The 24,375-nt window shown below is 42.9% G+C and overlaps 1 protein-coding gene across 3 annotated transcripts in view; it reads left to right on the top strand.

Annotated features, from left to right (window-relative positions):
* Positions 1-21,699, top strand: part of LOC139442476 (acid phosphatase type 7-like) — a 29,505-nt gene extending 7,806 nt beyond the window's left edge. Inside the window, exons 2-12 of one of the 3 annotated variants that reach the window (XM_071223286.1) lie at positions 4,308-4,513; positions 8,503-8,697; positions 9,552-9,734; positions 10,904-10,929; positions 14,035-14,132; positions 17,822-17,887; positions 18,632-18,860; positions 19,213-19,338; positions 19,659-19,730; positions 20,919-21,056; positions 21,420-21,699. In XM_071223286.1, the coding sequence (XP_071079387.1) occupies positions 4,393-4,513; positions 8,503-8,697; positions 9,552-9,734; positions 10,904-10,929; positions 14,035-14,132; positions 17,822-17,887; positions 18,632-18,860; positions 19,213-19,338; positions 19,659-19,730; positions 20,919-21,056; positions 21,420-21,503 (1,338 nt within the window). In that variant the 5' untranslated portion in view covers positions 4,308-4,392 and the 3' untranslated portion in view covers positions 21,504-21,699. Of the gene's footprint in view, positions 1-4,307; positions 4,514-8,502; positions 8,698-9,127; positions 9,218-9,364; positions 9,426-9,551; positions 9,735-10,903; positions 10,930-14,034; positions 14,133-17,821; positions 17,888-18,631; positions 18,861-19,212; positions 19,339-19,658; positions 19,731-20,918; positions 21,057-21,419 lie in introns of those variants that run through there. The other 2 variants (XM_071223285.1, XM_071223284.1) reach the window with 2 other exon arrangements.
* The last annotated feature ends 2,676 nt before the right edge of the window (positions 21,700-24,375 follow it).

The following is a 24,375-nucleotide window of genomic DNA, read 5'->3' as shown; positions in this document are numbered from 1 at the left end:
AGACAAATCTTCCTCTGCATAAGGCTTAAACATTGGAGGTATCACATGGAACCAACATAAAATGAACTATCACACTCTACTTAATACAAAATACCCATTGCCAGACAAATCGTCTTCTGCATAAGGCCCGCCAGACACATCCTCACCCCACCCCACACAGTTGACCCTCTGTAATCCCAGTGTGCATAATGAAACATTGGACATCAGCTCTGAGAGTCAACAGATGGTCAAATTTATGTTTTATTCTTAAAGATGGAAGGATTTTATTGAGATTAAAATCACGTATTTATAAAATCAGGTCTCTGAATACTAGTATTGATATCATAGATTAGGCCTATCGTTGAAATGTTATGAAAAAGGCATGAATCTGGTTCTTGTGAATATATATCTGATCAGCTATGAAGTCCTCAAAGCATGCAATAGCCTGATAGCTTGGCTATGGATTCCTACAAACCCAAACATGCTTAGGTAGTCCTCAAAGCCTGCAATAAGAATGGTAAATGACAGTCCCTAATACCATTTGGAAATCTCTTGGTGATAATTGTGTTTAAAAACCTATGATCTCCGTCTATTTAGCAAGTTTTATCATCTAAAAAGCTGAATTCCGGCCAAATATTTCCATATTTATCAATTTTACATAGACATCCTCACTTCCTTGACGAGATACTATTGCGTCAGGAACATCAAGTCTAACTAATGCAATGTAAATGATTGGTTGCATAGTTCTCGCTCGATCGTAGGTCTGCCTTGTCGCACAAATTTAAAAATGGCTTGAAAGTTCACAGATATGTTCGTACGAGTAAGCTTCAGAAGAGGAGCGCAAATTAATAAGGTAAGGGTTTTAGAAAACGCTCTTTCTTTTTATGGTGGCGAGAAGATTTCTTTCAAAAAGTTCAGGTCAGATCTCCTTTGTGTTGACATTCCTGCAGGTTATGTGTCATCAAGCATGGTTTTATCCATGCAGCATCCATTGATACAGTGAGCTAGTCTAATCTCGATATCTCGATTGGCCTATCCTTTGATATAAGTCTAATGATACCATTGCATTGGGTTAGACTAAGATCTCGTCAACGAAGAAAAGACGTCTATGTAAAGTTGATAAATATGGAGATATATTTGGCCTGAATTCAGATTTTTAGATGATAAAACTTGCTAAATAAATGGAGATCATAGGATATTAAACACAATTATCACCCTGATTTTCCAGATTATCGCCCTAAAACATTTCCAAGTGGTATTAGGGGCTATCATTATCCATTCTGCAACACTCAACAACAAAAGTGTATAGTGTATTTTTCAAACAAGTAAAGTTTGGTTTTCATTATTGTAGTACATATATGGAATCAAGTCACAAAAACGCAAATGCTACAGAAAAGCATGCATTCTATGCAAATGTTGACATTTATGCAAGCCCCATGCATTCCATGTGTGTTAACGGGATTTCATATGCATTGTTTAGCATCGTGCTGACAACAACCACTCAGAAAAAAACCAAAATTACGCAATTATTCAACATTATGAAATGCCACGTTTGTCCGAAAACGAGCGTCTGCGAGCCATTGGTATGCTTGAAGAAGGATCGAGTCAACGTGATGTTGCAAGACAATTTAACGTCCACAGAAACACCATTTGGTGTTTATGGCAACGTTGGCAACAGACGAATGCAGTCAGAGACCATCCTCGGAGTGGCAGGCCACGCGTAACCAATAATCGACAAGACAACTGGATTCGAACAATACAACTACGAAATCGATTCTAGCCAGCAACAGTGACTGCAAGAAGCATCCCTGGCCTTCGACGATTATCTTCACAAACCGTACGTCACCGCCTCAGATGTGCAGGGATTGTCTTCATTGTGTCATGGAAGAAGATCGGTTCCCGGGCGGCAGCGTTTTGGTATCGGGTGGGATTACAGCAAGACAGAGGACCCGTTTGATAGTGGTAGAGGGAAATCTCGATTGACAGCGCTACCGCGACGAGATCATCGGCCCTATTGTTCTACCGTTTTTGCGTCGTCATGGCCCAGGCATTACCTTTCAACATGACAACGCCCGGCCTCATATTGCTCGACTTGTTCAGGATTCTCTTCAACAAAACAACGTGAATGTCATCCCCTTGCCGGCTCGCTCCCCTGATCTTTCACCAATCGAGGACATGTGGGATGAGATGGATTGGCGCCTTCGACGTCAACCACGTGTTCCACAGACACCCCAGGAACTTCGAAACATGCTCCAGCAGATATGGACAGATATCCCACAGATCTTTGTGCGACGCCTGGTCCATTCCATGAGACGAAGATGTGTTGCTTGCATCGCAATCAGAGGCGGACACACACGCTATTGATTTGTAAATTGACATTTTGGCATGTTCATGTTTTTTTTAATGAAATCACGCATTTTCCGAAGTCAGTATGACAAATTAAAACCATTTGAACACTTATAGGAGTTTTTTTATCTGTTGCAAACCGAAATTGTTTCAGATTAGGTAAAAACATAACTTTGCATTAAATCTTATTCAATGTCACAGGAACTTTTGTTGTTAAGTATATAAAAATAAGGGCACATAGCATCATATGCCTATCTGGCTTGTAGGAATCCATAGCCAAGCTATCAGGCTGTAGCAGGCTTTGAGGACTTCATAGCTGATCAGATATATATTCACAAGATTCAGATTCATGCCATTTGCATTACATTTCAACGATAGGCCTAATCTATGATATCAATACTAGTATTCAGAGACCTGATTTTATAAATACGTGATTTTAATCTCAATAAAATCCTTCCATCTTTAAGAACAAAACATAAATTTGACCATCTGTTGACTCTCAGAGCTGATGTCCAATGTTTCATTATGCACACGGGGATTACAGAGGGTCAACTGTGTGGGGTGGGGAGAGGATGTGTCTGGCGGGCCTTTGTAATAAGTAGAGTGTAATAGTTCATTTTATGTTGGTTCCATGTGATACCTCCAATGTTTAAGCCTTATGCAGAGGAAGATTTGTCTGGTGTGGCCCATTCTGTACTCTGTGATATGAACCTGTTCATTCAAACGTACCTTCATGTGGTACAATCGATATATATTCCAGACCAATTTTATCCGTGTATATCTGAAGGGTCAACTTTTTGTGGGTGTCTGGCGGGCCTTATGCAGAAGATGATTTGTCTGGCAATGGGTATTGTGCAATAAGTAGAGTGCAATTGTTCATTTTATGTTGGTTTCATGTGGAACCTCCAATGTTTAACCCAGCCCAAATTTTGGGACCCTCTCTGGGGGGTCTGGCGGACCTTATGCAGAGGAAAATTTGTCAGGTATGGGCCGTGTGGTACTCAGTAACATGTACCTGTTCATCTAAACTTACTTCCATCTGGTACTTTGAATGTTTACTCTAGTCAAATTTTACCAGAGTGTCCACTGAGTGCATTAAAGGTCAACATTTGGGGGTGTCTGGCGGGCCTTATGCAGCAGACGATTTGTCTGGCAATGAGTATTTTATACTTAGTAGAGTGTAATAGTTCATTTTATGTTGATTTCATGTGGTACCTCCATTGTTTAACCCAGCCCAAATTTTGGGACCCTCTCTGGGGGTGTCTGGCAGGCCTTATGCAGAAGATGATTTGTCTGGCGTGGCCCATTCTGTACTCTGTGAGATAAACCAGTTCATTTACACTTACTTTCATGTGGTACCTCCAATGTTTGATACAGCCCTTGAATGGCCCCTTCTTTTGGGGGGCCAGGGGCCACACGCAGCAGGGGCTCCCCGGCAGACATCCGTATATGAATATGTTGGGTTACACAGTAAATGTTCCTGTGTTCGGATATTGGTACCTTGTTCGTTTGACCAAAGTGCTCTGGGCTGCCGGTCTATGAGGTGCTGAAGCTCACGAGGAACATTTGAGTGAGAATGTTGAACTACTGTGTGACAGCACACGTTATATCTTGGCATGGCCCTTCTCTATATGAACAAACTCAATATGTTGTTGTACCTGAATTGTAAATTTCTCATAACTTCCCATTCCTTAAAAAATAGTGGGTCTCAGCTTTAGGAAATGGAGAATTGCTCGGACATTTCCTCTACGTACAGTGCCTGTGAGCAGTATGGCAGGAACTCGTCGCAATATCAGTATATCAATATATCAATATATCAATGTGTAACGCCTCACAGTTCACCTACTAATGACAAACATCCGACCCTGGGGTCAGTGTTCTCCTGTATTAGCGCGTCAGAAACACCTCACGTGCTCTCTCTCTATATGATACATGCTGTTGTCATTGGGAAGTTGAGATCACGTGTGTTTATCTCGGAACAGGTGACCTCACCAGGTTTAGATAGTTACTGAGCCGCGGGAGACAGTTAGTTGCCAGCGAGTATTGGAGCTGACAGGAACAAGAGACATGAAGTGGAGTTGTGTCGTCTGCGGGGTTGTTTTCCCCGCGCTCGTCCTCGCCACACAGGGGATCCTGGACCATAGGACCGTCTACCCACAACCAGAGCAGATCCATCTGTCGTACGGAGGTATGTATTTAATAGGTTGTATACGTGTGCTTTCTGCAGGAATATGACACATCGTCACACGGTCACATGACGAGTGGTCTGCTGTTGACATACATTAATGTGCATTATTCGAACAGAACATACATGGTCCATACTGACGGGCTAGTATATCGCGGACTTGCCAGCATAGCGCTTAAACGCCCTGCATCATTCACGATGCATTCAAAACAAGTATATGTGTCTCCATCCATGACGAAATCCAACGTGAACATTATGGTGTCCTTGAAGGACGTTTCATGAGATGAGTCTGACATTTTTTGGCATAGATTGTCGTTTTCAATTATGGAATCGTCGGTAATCGACTTTAAACAAAGCATGTCGTATATATACACATATCGTTTAGTCACCTGCACAACGCTCCCATCACATTTAGAAAGCGACTACTTTGTAAGCTAACACGAAGCAGGCACCCTTAAAGGCTTCAAAAGAACCGGTAACAAATCGACCGACAGGTGACATATCTCTTTGTTGAAAACATGGACTGTTTATCTCCTAAATAAGTCTTTACCTTTGAGTGGGCAGATGGTAGAAATGACCTTTCGTAATCCTGATCTGATCCGATCTGACTCCCAATAAAACCAGGCCTTTCAGCAATGTTTCTATTCAATCCATTCTATTTATTTGTAACATGTTGTGACCATCATATATTCTGTTTTCGTGGACATAATGTTGCAGGAAGATATTGAGAGTTACTCAGACCAATATCATGACTTCCACGTGTTTGATTATGTGAATGGACTTTTATACAGTAAGTCACACACGGATACAACACACTCACACGGACAGAGCCTTTGACAGTCATCATTGACATATTATCCGAGAGTTTATCCTTATCTGCAGGCTCTCTCGATATGAAGGTGGTCCTTTTCTGCAGGGTGTCTGTATATGAAGGTGGTCCTTAACTGCAGGGTGTCTATATGAACTTTGGCGTTATCTGCAGGGTGTCTATATGAAGGTGGTCGTTATCTGCAGGGTGTCTATATGAAGGTGGTCTTTTTCTGCAGGGTGTCTATATGGAGGTGGTCGTTATCTGCAGGGTGTCTATATGAAGGTGGTCGTTATCTGCAGGGTGACTATATGAAGGTGGTCTTTGTCTGCAGGGTGTCTCTATAAGAAGGGTGTCTCTATATAGATGGGGTCTTTAGATGAGGGGATGACATGCAAAGTGTAAGCGTTGAGAGTGCCTCTATATGGAGATAGTCCTTATGTGAAGGGTGTTTCCATGTGGAGGGTGTCTCTGTTTGTGAATTACGTTTCCTGCCTCGAACAGTTTCAATACAGATATAGAAACGATGACAGAAAAACAATGGAGGTAGATGTCAGTGTAGGTAACTGACATCTGTAACAGTGGCCTCAGCAGGCGATATCGCAATGATATCTCGTTGACAGCTGTCCATCAGAGCTCCACACATCATCTCATCGACCGACAGTACATCCGGACTTGCAGGAAGGTGCACGTGCCATTGGGAGCCCGTCATGCACTGTGATCCGCACTTTGTGTCTTTAGTTGGGCGCTGTGACGTCATTTTCACGTCTGAATTTATTGTTTGCTCCACATGAACACAAAACACAAATCCTCCACTTATAATTGTGAAAGTGTCTTTATTTTTTTAAACATGATCTCCCTGATTTTCAATACACTTCTCATATCGAGAGTGAAGCTTTTCAATTCCAGTCAGGAAGAAGTTTTCTGAAGCCACCCTGTAAAACCCATTCACGGCAGCTTTTAGGTCATTGTTGGCGCTTTCCATGAAGATGTTCTTTCAGTTTAGGAAACAAGGGAAAACACTTGGTGCTAGGTCTGGCGACTATGGAGGGTGAGGAAGCCCTTCGAAAGCACATTGTTGGACAGCAGCCTTTGCATGTCGAGAGGTGTGAGAAGAGGCATTGTCATGAAGTAATAGATCTCCAGCAGTCAACATTCCTCGCAGCTTTATTTTGATAGAATCTCAGGCGATGAAGTCAATCAGCATGATAGGCATCTTTTGACTTTCTAAGTAATCAACAAGGATCACACCCTTTTCACCCCAGATACCAGTGACCTTAACGTTCTTCATTGATCTTGAAGACTTAAATATATTTGTTGTCGGAGAAGTGGCATCGTGTCATTCCATGGATTGACGTTTTGACTCGGGATCATAGTTACCCATGTTTCATCACCCGTTACTAATCTCTTTTTAGCTTGACGAAATCCTCCTCAATTAACCCAAACAAGCAGACATCTTATTAATCTGTAAATGCTCATGAATAATAGTTTCAATGTATCCATGGCTTAGACCTGTTGAGGGACGTCCAGACCTAGGGTCATCATCAAGGCTTGTTCTCCCAGCCTTTAATATAGCTGCCCAACGCTTAACAGTGGAATAGCTAAAGCACTTATCCCCATACATTTGTCACATGCGGTCATGAACTTTTGGAGGAGTACTTTTCTCTAAAGTCAAAAACTTGACAGCTCGGTACTCATTCTTTTCTATTTCTCTGTCCATTCAATCAATCAATCAATCTTTATTGTATGCAAGGCCATTGGCCTATATACACATACAGATAAACAATATCATTCGGACCCCTATCACGTTCAACAACAACAACAATGAAATAATTTACGGCAGCAATTTGTTAACTCAGACTTGACAAGTTCACTGGATATGTTTGGAAAGTACTAAACTGACTGCGAGGAAGTTGGCTGGTTCGGGCGCCTCCTGTAAATTGTGGTTTGTGTTTTTTCCACTTCACCATATACCTTGTACAAGTTCCTTTGGCAAGTGTTCAACATCTCAATTAGGTAATCAGACCCCCCTGCTTTAATCAGTTTATAGAAAATCCAAAATAGAATGAAAATGTCAGTACTCTGTTAATATGGGTATAAAGTTTCATGGATTATATTTTTTAAATATTCAATATATGGTCCAGAAATGAACACAACAACCGATCTGTTTTTAACTTACACTCTGGTAGTGATAGCAGCCGGTATTTGGGTTTTAAAGTCCAACTTGTTGTCAAGGAAACAGCAAAAGGCACCAGTTCATCATGTGTCAAGCTCCGGAAACGAATACTACGGGTACAGGAGTCTAATTCCGGTATGTTGCTGAGGACACATCAAAAGTAACCACTTGAGAATGTGTTTGATACATTTGAAAAGTTCAGTAATAAAGCATGAAACGGTTTCCTAATTATGCTCCGGAAACAAAACGTAACGGAAACGTAACGAAACGTAACACCCATGTCATGTCAATATCCACGTCCCACTTCGTAGCGGGATATCAAAACTATTCGGATCAGAATGTGTCCGAAAATATCCTCAGTTCCTCCTGGGACAGTAACACAAGAAACATATGACTTCTCCTAAACCTGTCAATGTTACACAACAAACATATGACTTCTCATAAACCTGTCAATGTTACACAACAAACATATGACGTCTCCTAAATCTGCCAATGTTACACAACAAACATATGACTTCTCATTAACCTGTCAATGTTACACAACAAACATATGACGTCTCCTAAATCTGTCAATGTTACACAACAAACATATAACTTCTCCTAAACCTGTCAATGTTACACAACAAACATATGACTTCTCCTAAACCTGTCAATGTTACACAACAAACATATGACTTCTCCTAAACCTGTCAATGTTACACAACAAACATATGACTTCTCCTAAACCTGTCAATGTTACACAACAAACATATGACGTCTCCTAAACCTGTCAATGTTACACAACAAACATATGACTTCTCCTAAACCTGTCAATGTTACACAACAAACATATGACTTCTCCTAAACCTGTCAGTGTTACGGAACAAACATATGACTTCTCCTAAAATGGCAAGGTTACGCAACACAAGTATGCGACTATACACACACGTCTGTAGACAATCGCACAACTAAATTAACATATGTAACTTTGAATGTAGGATATTTCTCATGTAAATTTTGATATTTTAGCCACTCCCGACCAGATGGTGGTGACGTGGGTGACACTCGACGAGGCCGGCACCGCCACCGTCAACTACGGCGAGGGGAAACTCGACCAGACCCAGTACGGAAAAACCACCGTGTTCACTGATGGTGGCACAGAGAAGCGGGTACTCTACATACACCGTGTACTACTGTCAGGCCTGAAGCTGGGCCACCAATACAGTGAGTAGATATAGATCCCGTGTCTACTGATGGTGCCACAGAGAAGCGGGTACTCTACATACACCGTGTACTACTGTCAGGCCTGAAGCTGGGCCACCAATACAGTGAGTAGATATAGATCCCGTGTCTACTGATGGTGGCACAGAGAGACGAGTACTCTACATACACCGTGTACTACTGTCAGGCCTGAAGCTGGGCCACCAATACAGTGAGTAGATATAGATCCCGTGTCTACTGATGGTGGCACAGAGAGACGAGTACTCTACATACACCGTGTACTACTGTCAGGACTGAAGCTGGGCCACCAATACAGTGAGTAGATATAGATCCCGTGTCTACTGATGGTGGCACAGAGAGACGAGTACTCTACATACACCGTGTACTACTGTCAGGCCTGAAGCTGGACCACCAATACAGTGAGTAGATATAGATCCCGTGTCTACTGATGGTGGCACAGAGAGACGAGTACTCTACATACACCGTGTACTACTGTCAGGCCTGAAGCTGGGCCACCAATACAGTGAGTAGATATAGATCCCGTGTCTACTGATGGTGGTACGGAGAGACGTGTACTCTATATACACCGTGTACTACTGTCAGGCCTGAAGCTGGGCCACCAATACAGTGAGTAGATATAGATCCCGTGTCTACTGATGGTGGTACGGAGAGACGTGTACTCTATATACACCGTGTACTACTGTCAGGCCTGAAGCTGGGCCACCAATACAGTGACTAGATATAGATCCCGTGTCTACCGATGTATTGATTTATTCGAGATGTGTACTTGTTTAAGATACCTGACTACCGTGCGCATGCGTGGACAAGATGCTCAAGACCGTGCTTCTATGTTCCAGCCTACAGATGCGGGAGTGACGCCGGCTACAGCTCCCTCTTCACCTTCAGGGCGATGAAAGGGGGCAGTGACTGGAGTCCCCAACTTGCTGTCTTTGGTGACCTTGGCAATGAGAATCCACGTGCATTGCCTTATCTACAAGAAGAGGCAGAGGCCGGACACTTTGACGCCATTATGCACGTGGGTACGTGACGAGCTTGTGTTGCTGTACGAGGGTTGATAAATAAGTTCTAAGTCTTATAAACAAAACCAACAATTGTAAAAGTCTTTTTAATCTTATTTTTCAGAATAATCTCGCTGCTTTTTAATACACTTCTTATATCAATCGTGAAGCTTTTCAATTCCAGTCATGAAGAAGTTTTCTAAAGCCACCCTGAAATACCCATTCACGGCAGCTTTGAGGTAATCGTTGTCGTCGTGGCGCTGTCCACGAAGGTGGAGTACTAGACCTCCAGCAGTCAACATTCCTCAGCGTTTTTGTTTGATAGAATCTCTCAGGCGATGAATCAAATCGGTAATCACACCATTTGCATCCCTGAATACAGTGGCCATAACCTTCTTCACTGATCTTGAAGACTTTGGTGTCGGAGGAGTGGAACAGTGTCATTCCATGGATTGACGTTTTGACTGGGGATTATAGTGGTAGACCCAAGTTTCATTACCCGTTACTAATGTCACTCCTCAATTAGCTCTAAATTTTCTCTGGCAATGTCAGCTCTTTTTTCCTTATGATCATAATTTAGAAGCTTTGGCTTCTTATTCATCTGTAAATGTTCATGAATAATCGTTACAACGGATCCATGGCTTAGACCTGTGTCTTCCTCAAGTTCATCAATGGAAATACGTCTATCTGACAGTATAAGTTTTTCTATCTCCTTGATTGAGTCTTCATTGATGGAAGTTGAGGGACGTCCAGACCTAGGGTCATCATCAAGGCTTGTTCTCCCAGCTTAAACATGGCTGCCCAACGATTAACAATGGAATAGCTAAAGCACTTATCCCCATACACTTGTGACATGCCTTCATGAATTTCTTGGGGAATACTTTTCTCTAAAGTAAAGAAATGACCAAATGAAGTACTCCAACAATGTAGTTTACTTTGTTATGGCGCGTAGTTGAATGTTAGTCAGGCTTAGAACTTATTGACCAGCCCTCGTATGTATGCTGTATACACGTGGGTGTGCGTGCACAAGCATCAACACACATTAGCACTACATAAGTGCAATAAATAACAAAATCCCACTTCACAACACATGTATAAGTTACCTGTGCTTGTGTTTTCCCATAATTTACCTCTATATGTTCCCGGGTTTTACATGCTTCCTTTACATCAATGTGTGCTTTTCTTTACAGGGGACTTCGCCTATGACTTTGACACCGTGAGTATCAGCTTAAGGGTTGTTGGGGCAGGTGGCGTTTTGTCTGTGGGTTTGGGGGAAGAGTCTTGTCTGTGGGTAGTGGGAGAAGGTGGAGTATTGTCTGTGGGTAGTGGGGGAAGGTGGGGTGTTGTCTGTGGGTAGTGGGGAAGGTGGAGTATTGTCTGTGGGTAGTGGGGGAAGGTGGAGCATTGTCTGTGGGTAGTGGGGAAGGTGGGGTGTTGTCTGTGGGTAGTGGGAGAAGGTGGAGTGTTGTCTGTGGGTAGTGGGGAAGGTGGGGTGTTGTCTGTGGAGAGTTGAAGAGGGTGGAGTGTTGTAAGTGGGTAGTGGGGGAGGTGGAGTGTTGCCTGTGGGTAGTGGGGGAGGTGGAGTATTGTCTGTGGGTAGTGGGGGAAGGTGGAGTATTGTCTGTGGATAGTGGGGAAGGTGGAGTGTTATCTGTAGGTAGTGGGGAAGGTGGAGTATTGTCTGTGGGTAGTGGAGAAGGTGGAGTATTGTCTGTGGGTAGTGGGAGAAGGTGGGGTGTTGTCTGTGGGTAGTGGGGAAGGTGGAGTGTTGTCTGTGGGTAGTGGGAGAAGGTGGAGTGTTGTCTGTGGCTAGTGGGGAAGGTGGGGTGTTGTCTGTGGATAGTTGGAGAGGGTGGAGTGTTGTTAGTGGGTAGTGGGAAAGTTGGGGTGTTGTTTGTGGGTAGTGGGAGAAGGTGGAGTATTGTCTGTGGGTAGTGGGAGAAGGTGGGGTGTTGTCTGTCGGTAGTGGGGGAAGGTGGAGTATTGTCTGTGGATAGTGGGGAAGGTGGAGTGTTGTCTGTGGGTAGTGGGAAAGGTGGAGTATTGTCTGTGGGTAGTGGGGGAAGGTGGAGTATTGTCTGTGGATAGTGGAGAAGGTGGAGTGTTCTCTGTGGGTAGTGGGGAAGGTGGAGTGTTGTCTGTGGGTAGTGGGGGAAGGTGGAGTGTTGTCTGTGGGTAGTGGGGGAAGGTGGATTGTTGTCTGTGGGTAGTGGGGAAGGTGGAGTATTGTCTGTGGGTAGTGGGGAAGGTGGAGCATTGTCTGTGGGTAGTGGGGAAGGTGGGGTGTTGTCTGTGGGTAGTGGGAGAAGGTGGAGTGTTGTATGTGGGTAGTGGGGAAGGTGGGGTGTTGTCTGTGGATAGTTGAAGAGGGTGGAGTGTTGTAAGTGGGTAGTGGGAGAAGGTGGAGCGTTGTTAGTGGGTAGTGGGGAAGGTGGAGTGTTGTCAGTGGGTAGTGGGGGAGGTGGAGTGTTGCCTGTGGGTAGTGGGGGAGGTGGGGTGTTGTCTGTGGGTAGTGGGGAAGGTGGAGTGATGTCTGTGGGTAGTGGGGAAGGTGGAGTATTGTCTGTGGGTAGTGGGAGAAGGTGGAGTGTTGTCAGTGGGTAGTGGGAGAAGGTTGAGTGTTGTCTGTGGGTAGTGGAGAAGGTGGAGTGTTGTCTGTGGGTAGTGGGGGAGGTGGAGTGTTGACTGTGGGTAGTGGGGGAGGTGGAGTGTTGTCTGTGGGTAGTGGGGGAAGGTGGAGTATTGTCTGTGGATAGTGGGGGAAGGTAGAGTGTTGTCTGTGGGTAGTGGGAGAAGGTGGGGTGTTGTCTGTGGGTAGTGGGAGAAGGTGGAGTGTTGACTGTGGATAGTGGGGAAGGTGGAGTGTTATCTGTGGGTAGTGAAGAAGGTGGAGTGTTGTCTGTGGGTAGTGGGGGAAGGTGGAGTATTGTCTGTGGGTAGTGGGGGAAGGTGGAGTATTGTCTGTGGATAGTGGGGGAGGGTGGAATGTTGTCTGTGGGTAGTGGGGAAGGTGGAGTGTTGTCTGTGGGTAGTGGGAGAAGGTTGAGTGTTGTCTGTGGGTAGTGGAGAAGGTGGAGTGTTGTCTGTGGGTAGTGGGGGAAGGTGGAGTATTGTCTGTGGGTAGTGGGGGAAGGTGGAGTATTGTCTGTGGATAGTGGGGGAGGGTGGAATGTTGTCTGTGGGTAGTGGGGAAGGTGGAGTGTTGTCTGTGGATAGTTGGAGAGGGTGGAGTGTTGTCTGTGGGTAGTGGGAGAAGGTGGAGTGTTGTCTGTGGGTAGTGGGAGAAGGTGGAGTGTTATCTGTAGGTAGTGGGGAAGGTGGAGTGTTGTCTGTGGGTATTGGGGAAGGTGGAGTATTGTCTGTGGATAGTGGAGAAGGTGGAGTGTTGTCTGTGGATAGTGGGGGAAGGTGGAGTATTGTCTGTGGATAGTCGGGGAAGGTGGAGTGTTGTCTGTGGGTAGTGGGAGAAGGTGGAGCGTTGTCTGTAGATAGTGGGGAAGGTGGAGTGTTATCTGTGGGTAGTGGAAGAAGGTGGAGTGTTGTCTGTGGGTAGTGGGAGAAGGTGGAGTGTTGTCTGTGGGTAGTGGGGAAGGTAGAGTGTTGTCAGTGGGTAGTGGGAGAAGGTGGAGTGTTGTCTGTGGGTAGTGGGGAAGGTGGAGTGTTTCTGTGGATAGTGGGGAAGGTGGAGTGTTGTCTGTGGATAGTGGGAGAAGGTGGAGTGTCGTATATGGATTGTGGGGAAGGTGGAGTGTTGTCTGTGGGTAGTGGGAGAAGGTGGAGTGTTGTCTGTGGGTAGTGGGGGAAGATAGTGGGGGGAGGTGGAGTGTTGTCTGTGGATAGTGGGAGAAGGTGGAGTATTGTCTGTGGATAGTGGGGAAGGTGGAGTGTTGTCTGTTGGTAGTGCGAGAAGATGGAGTATTGTCTGTGGGTAGTGGGAGAAGGTGGAGCGTTGACTGTGGATAGTGGGGGAGGTGGAGTGTTGCCTGTGGGTAGTGGGAGAAGGTGGAGTGTTGTCTTTGGGTAGTTGGGAAGGTGGAGTGTTGTCAGTGGGTAGTGGGGGAGGTGGAGTGTTTTCTGTGGGTAGTTGGCGAAGGTGGAGTGTTGTCTGTGGGTAGTGGGGAAGGTGGAGTGTTATCTGTGGGTAGTGGAAGAAGGTGGAGTGTTGTCTGTGGGTAGTGGGGAAGGTGGAGTGTTGTTTGTGGGTAGTGGGGAAGGTGGAGTGTTATCTGTGGGTAGTGGAAGAAGGTGGAGTGTTGTCTCTTGGTAGTGGGAGAAGGTGGAGTGTTGTCGGAACAAAATATATAACTTATTCTATTTCCAGGATAATGCCCGACTCGGAGATGAGTTCATGCGTCAGTTGGAGCCCGTCGCTGCCATGGTGCCGTATATGGTGTGTGTTGGCAACCATGAAAACGCATAGTGAGTACTTCCGTTATCTGCCATTATCAAATGACTGGCCTCATACATATTCTCTTGTCGATAACCTGAGGGTCGTGTCTCATCGTCATTTATGTTGTACGATAACCTATTTCTTATGTATTTACTAATTACATTTGGACATTTGATCCGAATAAAATACATATTTCATTGTGTCAAACAGCAATTTCTGTCGGGAGTGATGTTATTCAGCCTCAATGAAACTGTTTTTTTTTCAGAAAATACATTGTTGATAACAACATGAAATTCGAACTTCTTTTATTCTTTATTCCTATTCTTGTTTCTTGTGAAGTACAAACATTAGATGAACTGTAACAGATAGAAAGAACTTAATTAAGTATGTGACTATTAATTAATTACGTTAACACATTTACTTCATAAATCAGCACTATTATACTAAGTTGGGCTTGTTTACTTTCCAATGGCATGTACATTTGACAATCTGGCTTCCAAAGCTCCGTAAAGATCCCTACAAAGAGTGATGTACCACCAAGCCCTTGTCAAGTAAAGATTAACCATAATCCATACTACTACCAAGGAAGGACTTTCTTTATATTCACAGAACGTATTTGAGACAAGTGGAATTAATATCATGAGGATTCTCAAAATCTCAAAGGATTTGCTTGACCTTTCGCAATCTCAGAAATGAAACCAGATCAATTCTGTCAAAATATTTGATTTGCCAACTTTGTACACCACTATCCCACATAACAAACATGACGGGAAAACTTCATTCCTTGATCCATGGGGCATTTGTTACTAAACGTGGTGACCATAGATATAGTTACATATCTATCTTCAGAGGTTCAGGGCAATCTGTCAAAAATGAAAGCAAATGCCTTCTGAAGTTTAGTGAGAAAACAATCTTTGAAATATTGGACTTTCAAAATGTTTTGGCAAAAGGTAGGCATCCCCATGGGCACCAATTGTGCGAACCCTTCTTGCTGATCTCTTTCGTCATAGACATAAATTCCTGTTTTGGCTGTCAGACACACAATAAAATCTTTAGATGTTCATCAGACGTCCTCTTCACTGCAAACATGTCTATTAGTTGTGAGTTGTGAGGAAAACCCAACCTAAAAATGTTTTGATCACACCTGATCACGTTTGGTTTGCAATTATACCCCGTAATTTCTTGTGATCGTCTTAATGACCAGAAAGTCAAACTGAGATCAGGTTGCACAGATTAGGGCAGAAGAAAGATAGTTTTCGCAAGTAGTCAGTTTGAAACATATTGTTGGAGATGGACTCTCCATCGCCCCTCAACATAGATGCCAAGCAGGTGTACCAATCTGGTCCTTGGGCCACTGGCGTACGCCTGGACCTGATGAGTAAAGAGTCCCCAGGGTAAAGAGGGTAAAGAAGCCCCAGAGTCCCATGTGATACCACACGCCTCCTTTAACCAAAATGCTTTCTCAGAAATCATTACCTCATCCATAACAAAAAAAAACGACAAACGTCTTGCAACTCTCAGCAATAAAACATTACTTCAAAACTCCCGGGTAAATCAGATTATGACAGGGCATCATATACCAGGGATCAATATTCACCCAGTCAAGCCGAGTCAGTGTGCAGTCCTGACAATAGAAAAGTCACCAGCAGGCATCACGAGTCTCGTAAGTCTTCGTCTTACCATGATTATCGTGGGAGAGATCATGCTTCAAGGGTGTATCATCCCAGATGGCATGTAGACAGGCATGTAGACAGGCATGTAGATAGGCATGTAGACAGGCATCAGCATGACTCCAGATGAGGAGAGAAATCTCCTGCAAATGATGCCCGGCCCAGCAGACGTATCTCTTTGCATGCCGTGACACAGCCACGTGTGAGGACACGTCATCTCCTGATCAACGTTACCGTGCCTCATGCAGCTCAAGCCTCAGATCAGGAAACCGAGTCAGCACAACCCTTTATCACCATGCAGCTTGTCTCGGGGTGTGATTCTGCCACTAAAGCTGCCTCTTCCTATGATGTTGAAACTATCCCAGAAGACGTATTCAAAGCCAAAACCGGTATGCAGTCCTACTGTAACTGAATATCACCCCACCAAGCCATTGATTGAGTTGGCGGGTTATGTGGAGCCAGTGACGAAGTTTGAAGAATTCAACGCTCCCATACAATGCATCCTATACCGACTATGTCACCAAGATGATTGATACGTAAATGAACAGGTCCGGAGCTAACAGCTTTAGGCTCGGCCTTCCTGCAGTCAGTGAGGACGAATGATTGCCCCTCGATGAAGACTACCACAGACAAGTGAGGAAGCTGGCGACCAAGATGCAAGTTCACTACAAGCCAGACTCAGTTGCTGCCGGTGCCAGACATGTCATCCCTACCCTTGGCATGGGCGTAGAACAGTCAGGTTTCGTCCACAGCTCCTCAGACCATATCCTTATTGGCAAGATGCAAGATGATATCTACTCAGAGCAGGTATGGAAGGCTTCATCTCATACAGCAGACATGTCAGCACATACCAGGAGCATCCTGTCATGGACTATTACAGCCCAAAAGTTTTTCAACGGCAGACTGGAGTCCGTCAAGGATGATATCGCTTGGTCTACTACTGAGACGTTCCAGACCTCAAGTCAAGTCTTTGTTTCGTGCGCCAAGTGGATGTCATGTCTCGCTATGCTGACATCCCTCCGGGATTTAACCTACAGAGGCCGGCTTCAGTTATGTCCTAGACCTGGAGGAACATAACCAGAGAGCAGGACTCGACCCCCACCAGCTCAGAGTGAGTGAGTGAGTTGGGGTTAACGCTGCTTTTAACAGTATCCCAGGTACATCATGGCGTGTCAGCTTAATGTTGGAGGAAAGCCCGAAGTGATGCAGGTCTCAGACGTTTACCACTTCAGTGAAACCCACGAGCACGGGTATGGTGCTGACAAACCTAAAAAACATGATTGGGGAAAACCCACAATCATAGGTTTCTGGCGCGCAACCCTGCACAACTGGGCCACCCGTGCGCCCCCATCCAACAGCTAAGAACTACACTGTCGGCTACGACGCCACAATGCTGTGCCAGGTATACCTTACATACTCTCAAATACTAAGAGCATCTCCTCTACAACGATGGGTCAGGCGTGGGACTGGAGATCACATGGTCGACGTCACACTACAGGGAAAATGGTCTACCCAAGACAGGAAAATGCATATGTACGGATAGTGACGTCATACGTGACGTCAGAAGGGCGATAAAACGACTAAAAGGAAATACAACTAACGTCATAAAATGCTATATCTGGAACAAAAGGAATATACATATATATATACATATATATATATATATATATATATATATATATATATATATATATATATATATATATATATATATATATATATATATATATGTATATATATTAGATGCTCGATCCCACCGGTCCCTTTGGTGTATATGGTATATCATGTAATAAAGGTGTTGTATTCAAAGTAATTATCAAACAATAGTTATCCTTGTAGTAAGGTTAAGAATACTACCTCTATTGCATCAAGAGTCCGCCCCTCTCAGTATATCTGTATCTTGTTGAAGAAGTGACGTATGCATAGAGTTTTCCTCACAACTAATAGATATGTTGGCAGTGAACAGGACGTGTGTTGAACAATGTGATATACACTGAGTTTCCTGAACTTGCAGCATCTTTACATACACCACATGCCTCCTCTTTCAGCAACTTCTCCAACTACAGGAACAGATTCACAATGCCTGGCGGTGATGGAGAGGGCATGTATTTCAGGTAGGAATCTTTAATCATTACAAACCATTCTTTTGTGTAGGATTTATACATTCAAGACCACGCCATGGTAATCGTATTGCTTATCACACATTAATTTCTTCAAACATATCTCACAAAAAGATAGATAACGTGAATGTGTTCTCAATTTATGCAATATTATTGAACATCAGAGTATCTAGGCATACACATCACATTCACTGATAATGCACACAACACACTCACAAGTCATGCACACAGACGCACATTTACTGGTGAAGCATACACACACAGCGTTACACAGACACACATTTACTGGTGAGGCATACACACACAGCGTTACACAGACACACACAGCGTTACACAGACACACATTGACAAGTGTTACACAGACACACATTTACTGGTTTAGCATAAACACACAGCGTTACACAGACACACATGGACACGTCTTACACAGACTGATTGACAAGGCTTACACAGATACATTGACAAGTCTTACACAGACACACATTTACTGGTGAAGCATACACACAGCGTTACACAGACACACATTGACAAGTGTTACACAGACACACATTGACAAGTGTTACACAGACATACATTTACTGGTGAAGCATACACACACAGCGTTACACAGACACACATTTACTGGTGAAGCGTGCACACACACAGCGTTACACAGACACACATTGAAAAGTGTCACACAGTCACACACTGACAAGTGTCACACAGACACACATTGACACGAGTTCCACACATTTGCAGCTGGAACATCGGCCCCGCCCACATCATCAGCTTCTCCACTGAGGTGTACTACTACGGCGTGAGCACAGAGAACATCCGCGCCCAGTACGAGTGGCTGGAGAAGGACCTCCAGGCAGCCAACCTACCGGGCAACAGAGCAGCTCGGCCATGGATCATCGTGATGGGCCACAAACCCATGTACTGCTCCAACAAGGATGCAGAGAACCTGTGTGACAACGTCAACAACCCGGTACGTCGACCACCGTCATCGTTGACCACCATCATAATCAAATTGTAACAAATGAAAGCGGCCCCCAAACGGATTTGATTGAATTTCATCTTCAGTGAATTAACATTTCCCGACATTGTGATGATCGTCAGTTTTTTATTTGTTAATGACGTATTTACTACGTCGATGGTGGTTTCATAAAATAAAAGCGAAAAAACGTTTCCATCTTCATAAGAAAGGTCTACCAATTGTACAATTCCGACTATATCACGATCATGTGCGAGAAGTGACCAATTAATTGCAATGAATTCGAATTTTGCAGTAAGGCCAAGCCGTTCTTTGACGCTCTAGTTTGACATATATCTGTTCACAGATCAGAAATGGCAACAAGTACTACCCTGCTAGTCTGGAGGAGTTGTTCTACAAGTATGGCGTGGACCTGGAGTTCTATGCCCATGAACATTCGTACGAGCGGCTGTGGCCAGTGTACAAGACCAAGGTGGGTACACTGTCTGCATCGAGAACCTGCCTACATCCACAAACCTACCATGTCCACTTCCTGCACAGGACATTTCCTAACTCTCAATACCTGTTTGCAATATGGACGTCTCGAAGTCCCACACGAACACATCTACATCCGGATCACTGAGCAGCGCCCCCTAGTGGCATGTGACATGTGATCATCTCAATTCAACTATTTGTTCTTATTCAGATATTAATGTTTGAAGTCGGCGATTTGTATGTGAGGTTATTTTGAAATGGTTTGGAATATTACATGATAGGACGATGTACAAATTATTTGTGTGGCATATTTTTCAGATTTGCAACGGCAGCATTGACAAGCCCTACGTCAACCCTCAGGCGCCCGTGCACATTGTTACTGGATCTGCCGTGAGTCCAGGGGAAATATGTGATAGATATACATGTTGCAAGGTTTCAATGTAGATGAAACTATTGATAGATATAAATGTTGCTAGATGTCTTAGAAGATGAAACAACTGATAGATATAAATGTCGCCAAATTTCAATGCAGATGAAACACTTCAATCAACACGAAACACTTGAAAGATATAAATGTTGCTACATTTCAATGCAGATGAAATAAATGTTTATATAGATGAGGTATATGTAATATGGGGGCAATGATATATGTAATTTGGGGGACAAATTCTATATGTAACACGGAGGCAATGATATAAGTAATACAGAGGCAATGATATGTATATAATACGGAGGCAATGATATAAGTAATACGGAGGCAGTGATATATGTAATAAGGGGGCAATGGTATATGTAATATGAGGGCAATGGTATATGTAATATGGGGGCAATGATATATGTAATATGGGGGACCAATTCTATATGTAACACGGAGGCAATGATATAAGTAATGCGGAGGCAATGATATATGTAATAAGGGGGCAATGGTATATGTAATATGAGGGCAATGGTATATGTAATATTAGGGCAATGATATGTCTAATACGGAGGCAATGGTATATGTAATTTTAGGGCAATGATATGTGTAATATTAGGGCAATGATATGAGTAATACGGAAGCAATAATATATATAATATTAGGTCAATGATATATGTAATACGGAGGCAATGATATATGTAATATTAGGTCAATATATATGTAATAAGGGGGTAATGATATATGTAATACTAGAGACACTGATATATGTAATAAGGGGGCAATGATATATGTAATACTAGAGACAATGATGTATGTAATACTGGGGACAATGATATATGTAATAAGGAGGGAATGATATATGTCATACTGGGGACAATGATATATGTAATACGGGGGCAATGATATATGTCATACTGGGGACAATGATATATGTAATAAGGGGGCAATGATATATGTAAAACTGCGGACAATGATATATGTAATATGGGGAAATGGCATATGTAATAAGGGGGCAATGATATATGTAATATGGGGCCTATGATATATGTAATACTGGGGGCAATGATATATGTAATCAGGGGGCAATGATATATGTAATATGGGGAAATGGCATATGTAGATTAAGGGATGTGATATAATTACATGACTGTTATTTTCAGGGTGACAGAGAAGGACAAACCAAATTTGAACATACACTGTTCCCCTGGACCGCTTTCCACACAGACGACTATGGGTACACCCGGATGACAGTGCAGAATACAACTCATCTCTACCTGGAGGAAATGTCGGTTGACAAGGTCTGTCCCGCCAGGAATCACTGCACATGATCTCTGTAAAGTACATGTAGGAGTCACATATTGCCCAACACGTGATTTATGACAAACACGTGTACATATATTTCCCAACACATGATCTCTGAAAAGTACACGTAGGAGTCATATATTGCCCAACACGTGATCTCTGAAAAACACGTGTCCATATATTGCCCAACACGTGATCTCTGAAAAGGACCTTATACTGTCCGTCAGTGAGTCAGGCGGTTGTGTAATATATGCATATGCATGACGACAACAGTTTTCAGGATTTAACTTGGCGGGTATTACTTGGTTGGCCGTCAGAAATGTGAAGAAGTTGATTCAAGTTGTGTTTTTTTCTTGCAGAAGGGGGCTGTGATTGATAAGGTGTGGATAGTACGTGACTCTCACTCGGCCGGCCAGTTCAACTGTCAGGCGGTTCCCAGGTAGCCACGCGGAAGTCACTCCAAGTCTTCGAAAGAAATCAAGAATCTTTACTCCAGTGATACACTCAGGCGACACGAGGCGACGATAACTTAATTTTATTATATCATGTGACAAAATATATTGTATATATTCGTTTTACAATTTTGATAATGGTACAATGTATATTACATGATCAATAAATAACGAATCTTTTCTTTTCTGTGATTGTTTGGATTCAGAACATAGCGGTAGAGAAACCAGACCACACCAGTTAAAATAACACTCGCATAACTATGTAGCTATATGATATACAGTACCATGCAGCAGCCATATAATACACAGTACCATGCAGCAGCTATATAATATACAGTACCATGCAGCAGCTATATGATATACAGTACCATGCAGCAGCCATATAATATACAGTACCATGCAGCAGCTATATAATATACAGTACCATGCAGCAGCTATATAATATACAGTACCATGCAGCAGCTATATAATATACAGTACCATGCAGCAGCTATATGATATACAGCACCATGCAGCAGCTATATGATATACAGTACCATGCAGCAGCTATATAATAAACAGTACCATGCAGCAGCTATATAATATACAGTACCATGCAGCAGCTATATGATATACAGCACCATGCAGCAGCTATATGATATACAGTACCATGCATCAGCTATATAATATACAGTACCATGCAGCAGCTATATAATATACAATACCATGCAGCAGCTATATGATATACAGTACCATGCAGCAGCTATATAATATACAGTACCATGCAGCAGCTATATGATATACAGTACCATGCAGCAGCCATATAATAAACAGTACCATGCAGCAGCTATATAATATACAGTACCATGCAGCAGCCATATGATATACAGTACCATGCAGCAGCCATATAATAAACAGTACCATGCAGCAGCTATATAATATACAGTACCATGCAGCAGTCATATGATATACAGTACCACGCAGCAGCCATATAATATACATTACTATGCAGCAGCCATATGATATACAGTACTATACAGCAGCCATATAATATACAGTACCATGCATCAGCTATATGATATACAGTACCATCCAGCAGTTATATAATATACAGTACCATGCAGCAGCTATATAATATACAGTACCATGCAGCAGCCATATAATATACAGTACCATGCAGCAGCTATATAACATACAGTACCATGCAGCTATATGATATACAGTACCATGCATCAGCTATATGATATACAGTATCATGCAGCAGCCATATGATATACAGTACCATGCAGCAGCTATATGATATACAGTATCATGCAGCAGCTATATGATATACAGTATCATGCAGCAGCCATATGATATACAGTACCATGCCGGAGCTATGTGATATACATTACCATGCATCAGCTATATGATATACAGTACCATGCAGCAGCTATATGATATACAGTACCATGCCGGAGCTATATGATATACAGTACCATCCAGCAGCCATATGATATACAGTACCATGCAGCAGCTATATGATATACAGTACCATGCAGCAGCTATAGGATATACAGTACCATGCAGCAGCTATAGGATATACAGTACCATGCAGCAGCCATATAATATACAGTACCATGCATCAGCTATAGGATATACAGTACAATGCAGCAGCTATATAATATACAGTACCATGCAGCAGCTATATGATACAGTACTATGCAACTCTATGATATACAGAATCATGCAGCAGCTATATGATATACAGTATCATGCAACAGCTTTATGATATACAGTACCGTGCAGCTAAATGATATACAGAACCATGCAGCTATATGATATACAGTATCATGCAGCAGCTAAATGATATACATTACCATGCAGCAGCTATATGATATACAGTACCACGCAGCAGCTATATGATACAGTACTCTGCAACTCTATGATATACAAAACATGCAGCAGCTATATGATATACAGTACCATGAAGCAGCTATATGATATACAGCACCATGCAGCAGCTATATGATATACAGCACCATGCAGTAGCTATATGATATACAGTACCATGCATCAGCTATATGATATACAGTACCATGCAGCAGCTATATAATATACAGTACCATGCAGCAGCTATATGATATACAGTACCATGCAGCAGCTATATGATATACAGCACCATGCAGCAGCTATATGATACAGTACTATGCAACTCTATGATATACAGAATCATGCAGCAGCTATATGATATACAGTACCATGCAACAGCTTTATGATATACAGTACCGTGCAGCTATATGATATACAGAACCATGCAGCTATATGATATACAGTATCATGCAGCAGCTAAATGATATACATTACCATGCAGCAGCTATATGATATACAGTACCATGCAGCAGCTATATAATATACAGTACCATGCAGCAGCTATATGATATACAGTACCATGCAGCAGCTATATGATATACAGTACCATGCAGCAGCTATATGATACAGTACTATGCAACTCTATGATATACAGAATCATGCAGCAGCTATATGATATACAGTACTATGCAACAGCTTTATGATATACAGTACCGTGCAGCTATATGATATACAGAACCATGCAGCTATATGATATACAGTATCATGCAGCAGCTAAATGATATACATTACCATGCAGCAGCTATATGATATACAGTACCATGCAGCAGCTATATGATACAGTACTATGCAACTCTATGATATACAGAATCATGCAGCAGCTATATGATATACAGTACCATGCAACAGCTTTATGATATACAGTACCGTGCAGCTATATGATATACAGAACCATGCAGCTATATGATATACAGTATCATGCAGCAGCTAAATGATATACGTTACCATGCAGCAGCTATATGATATACAGTAC

The sequence above is a fragment of the Haliotis cracherodii genome, unplaced genomic scaffold (assembly GCF_022045235.1).
Source record: "Haliotis cracherodii isolate W230 unplaced genomic scaffold, xgHalCrac1.p SCAF_5, whole genome shotgun sequence".
NCBI classification, from domain to species: Eukaryota; Metazoa; Mollusca; class Gastropoda; order Lepetellida; family Haliotidae; genus Haliotis; species Haliotis cracherodii.
This window is presented reverse-complemented; position numbering and strand designations above follow the sequence as displayed.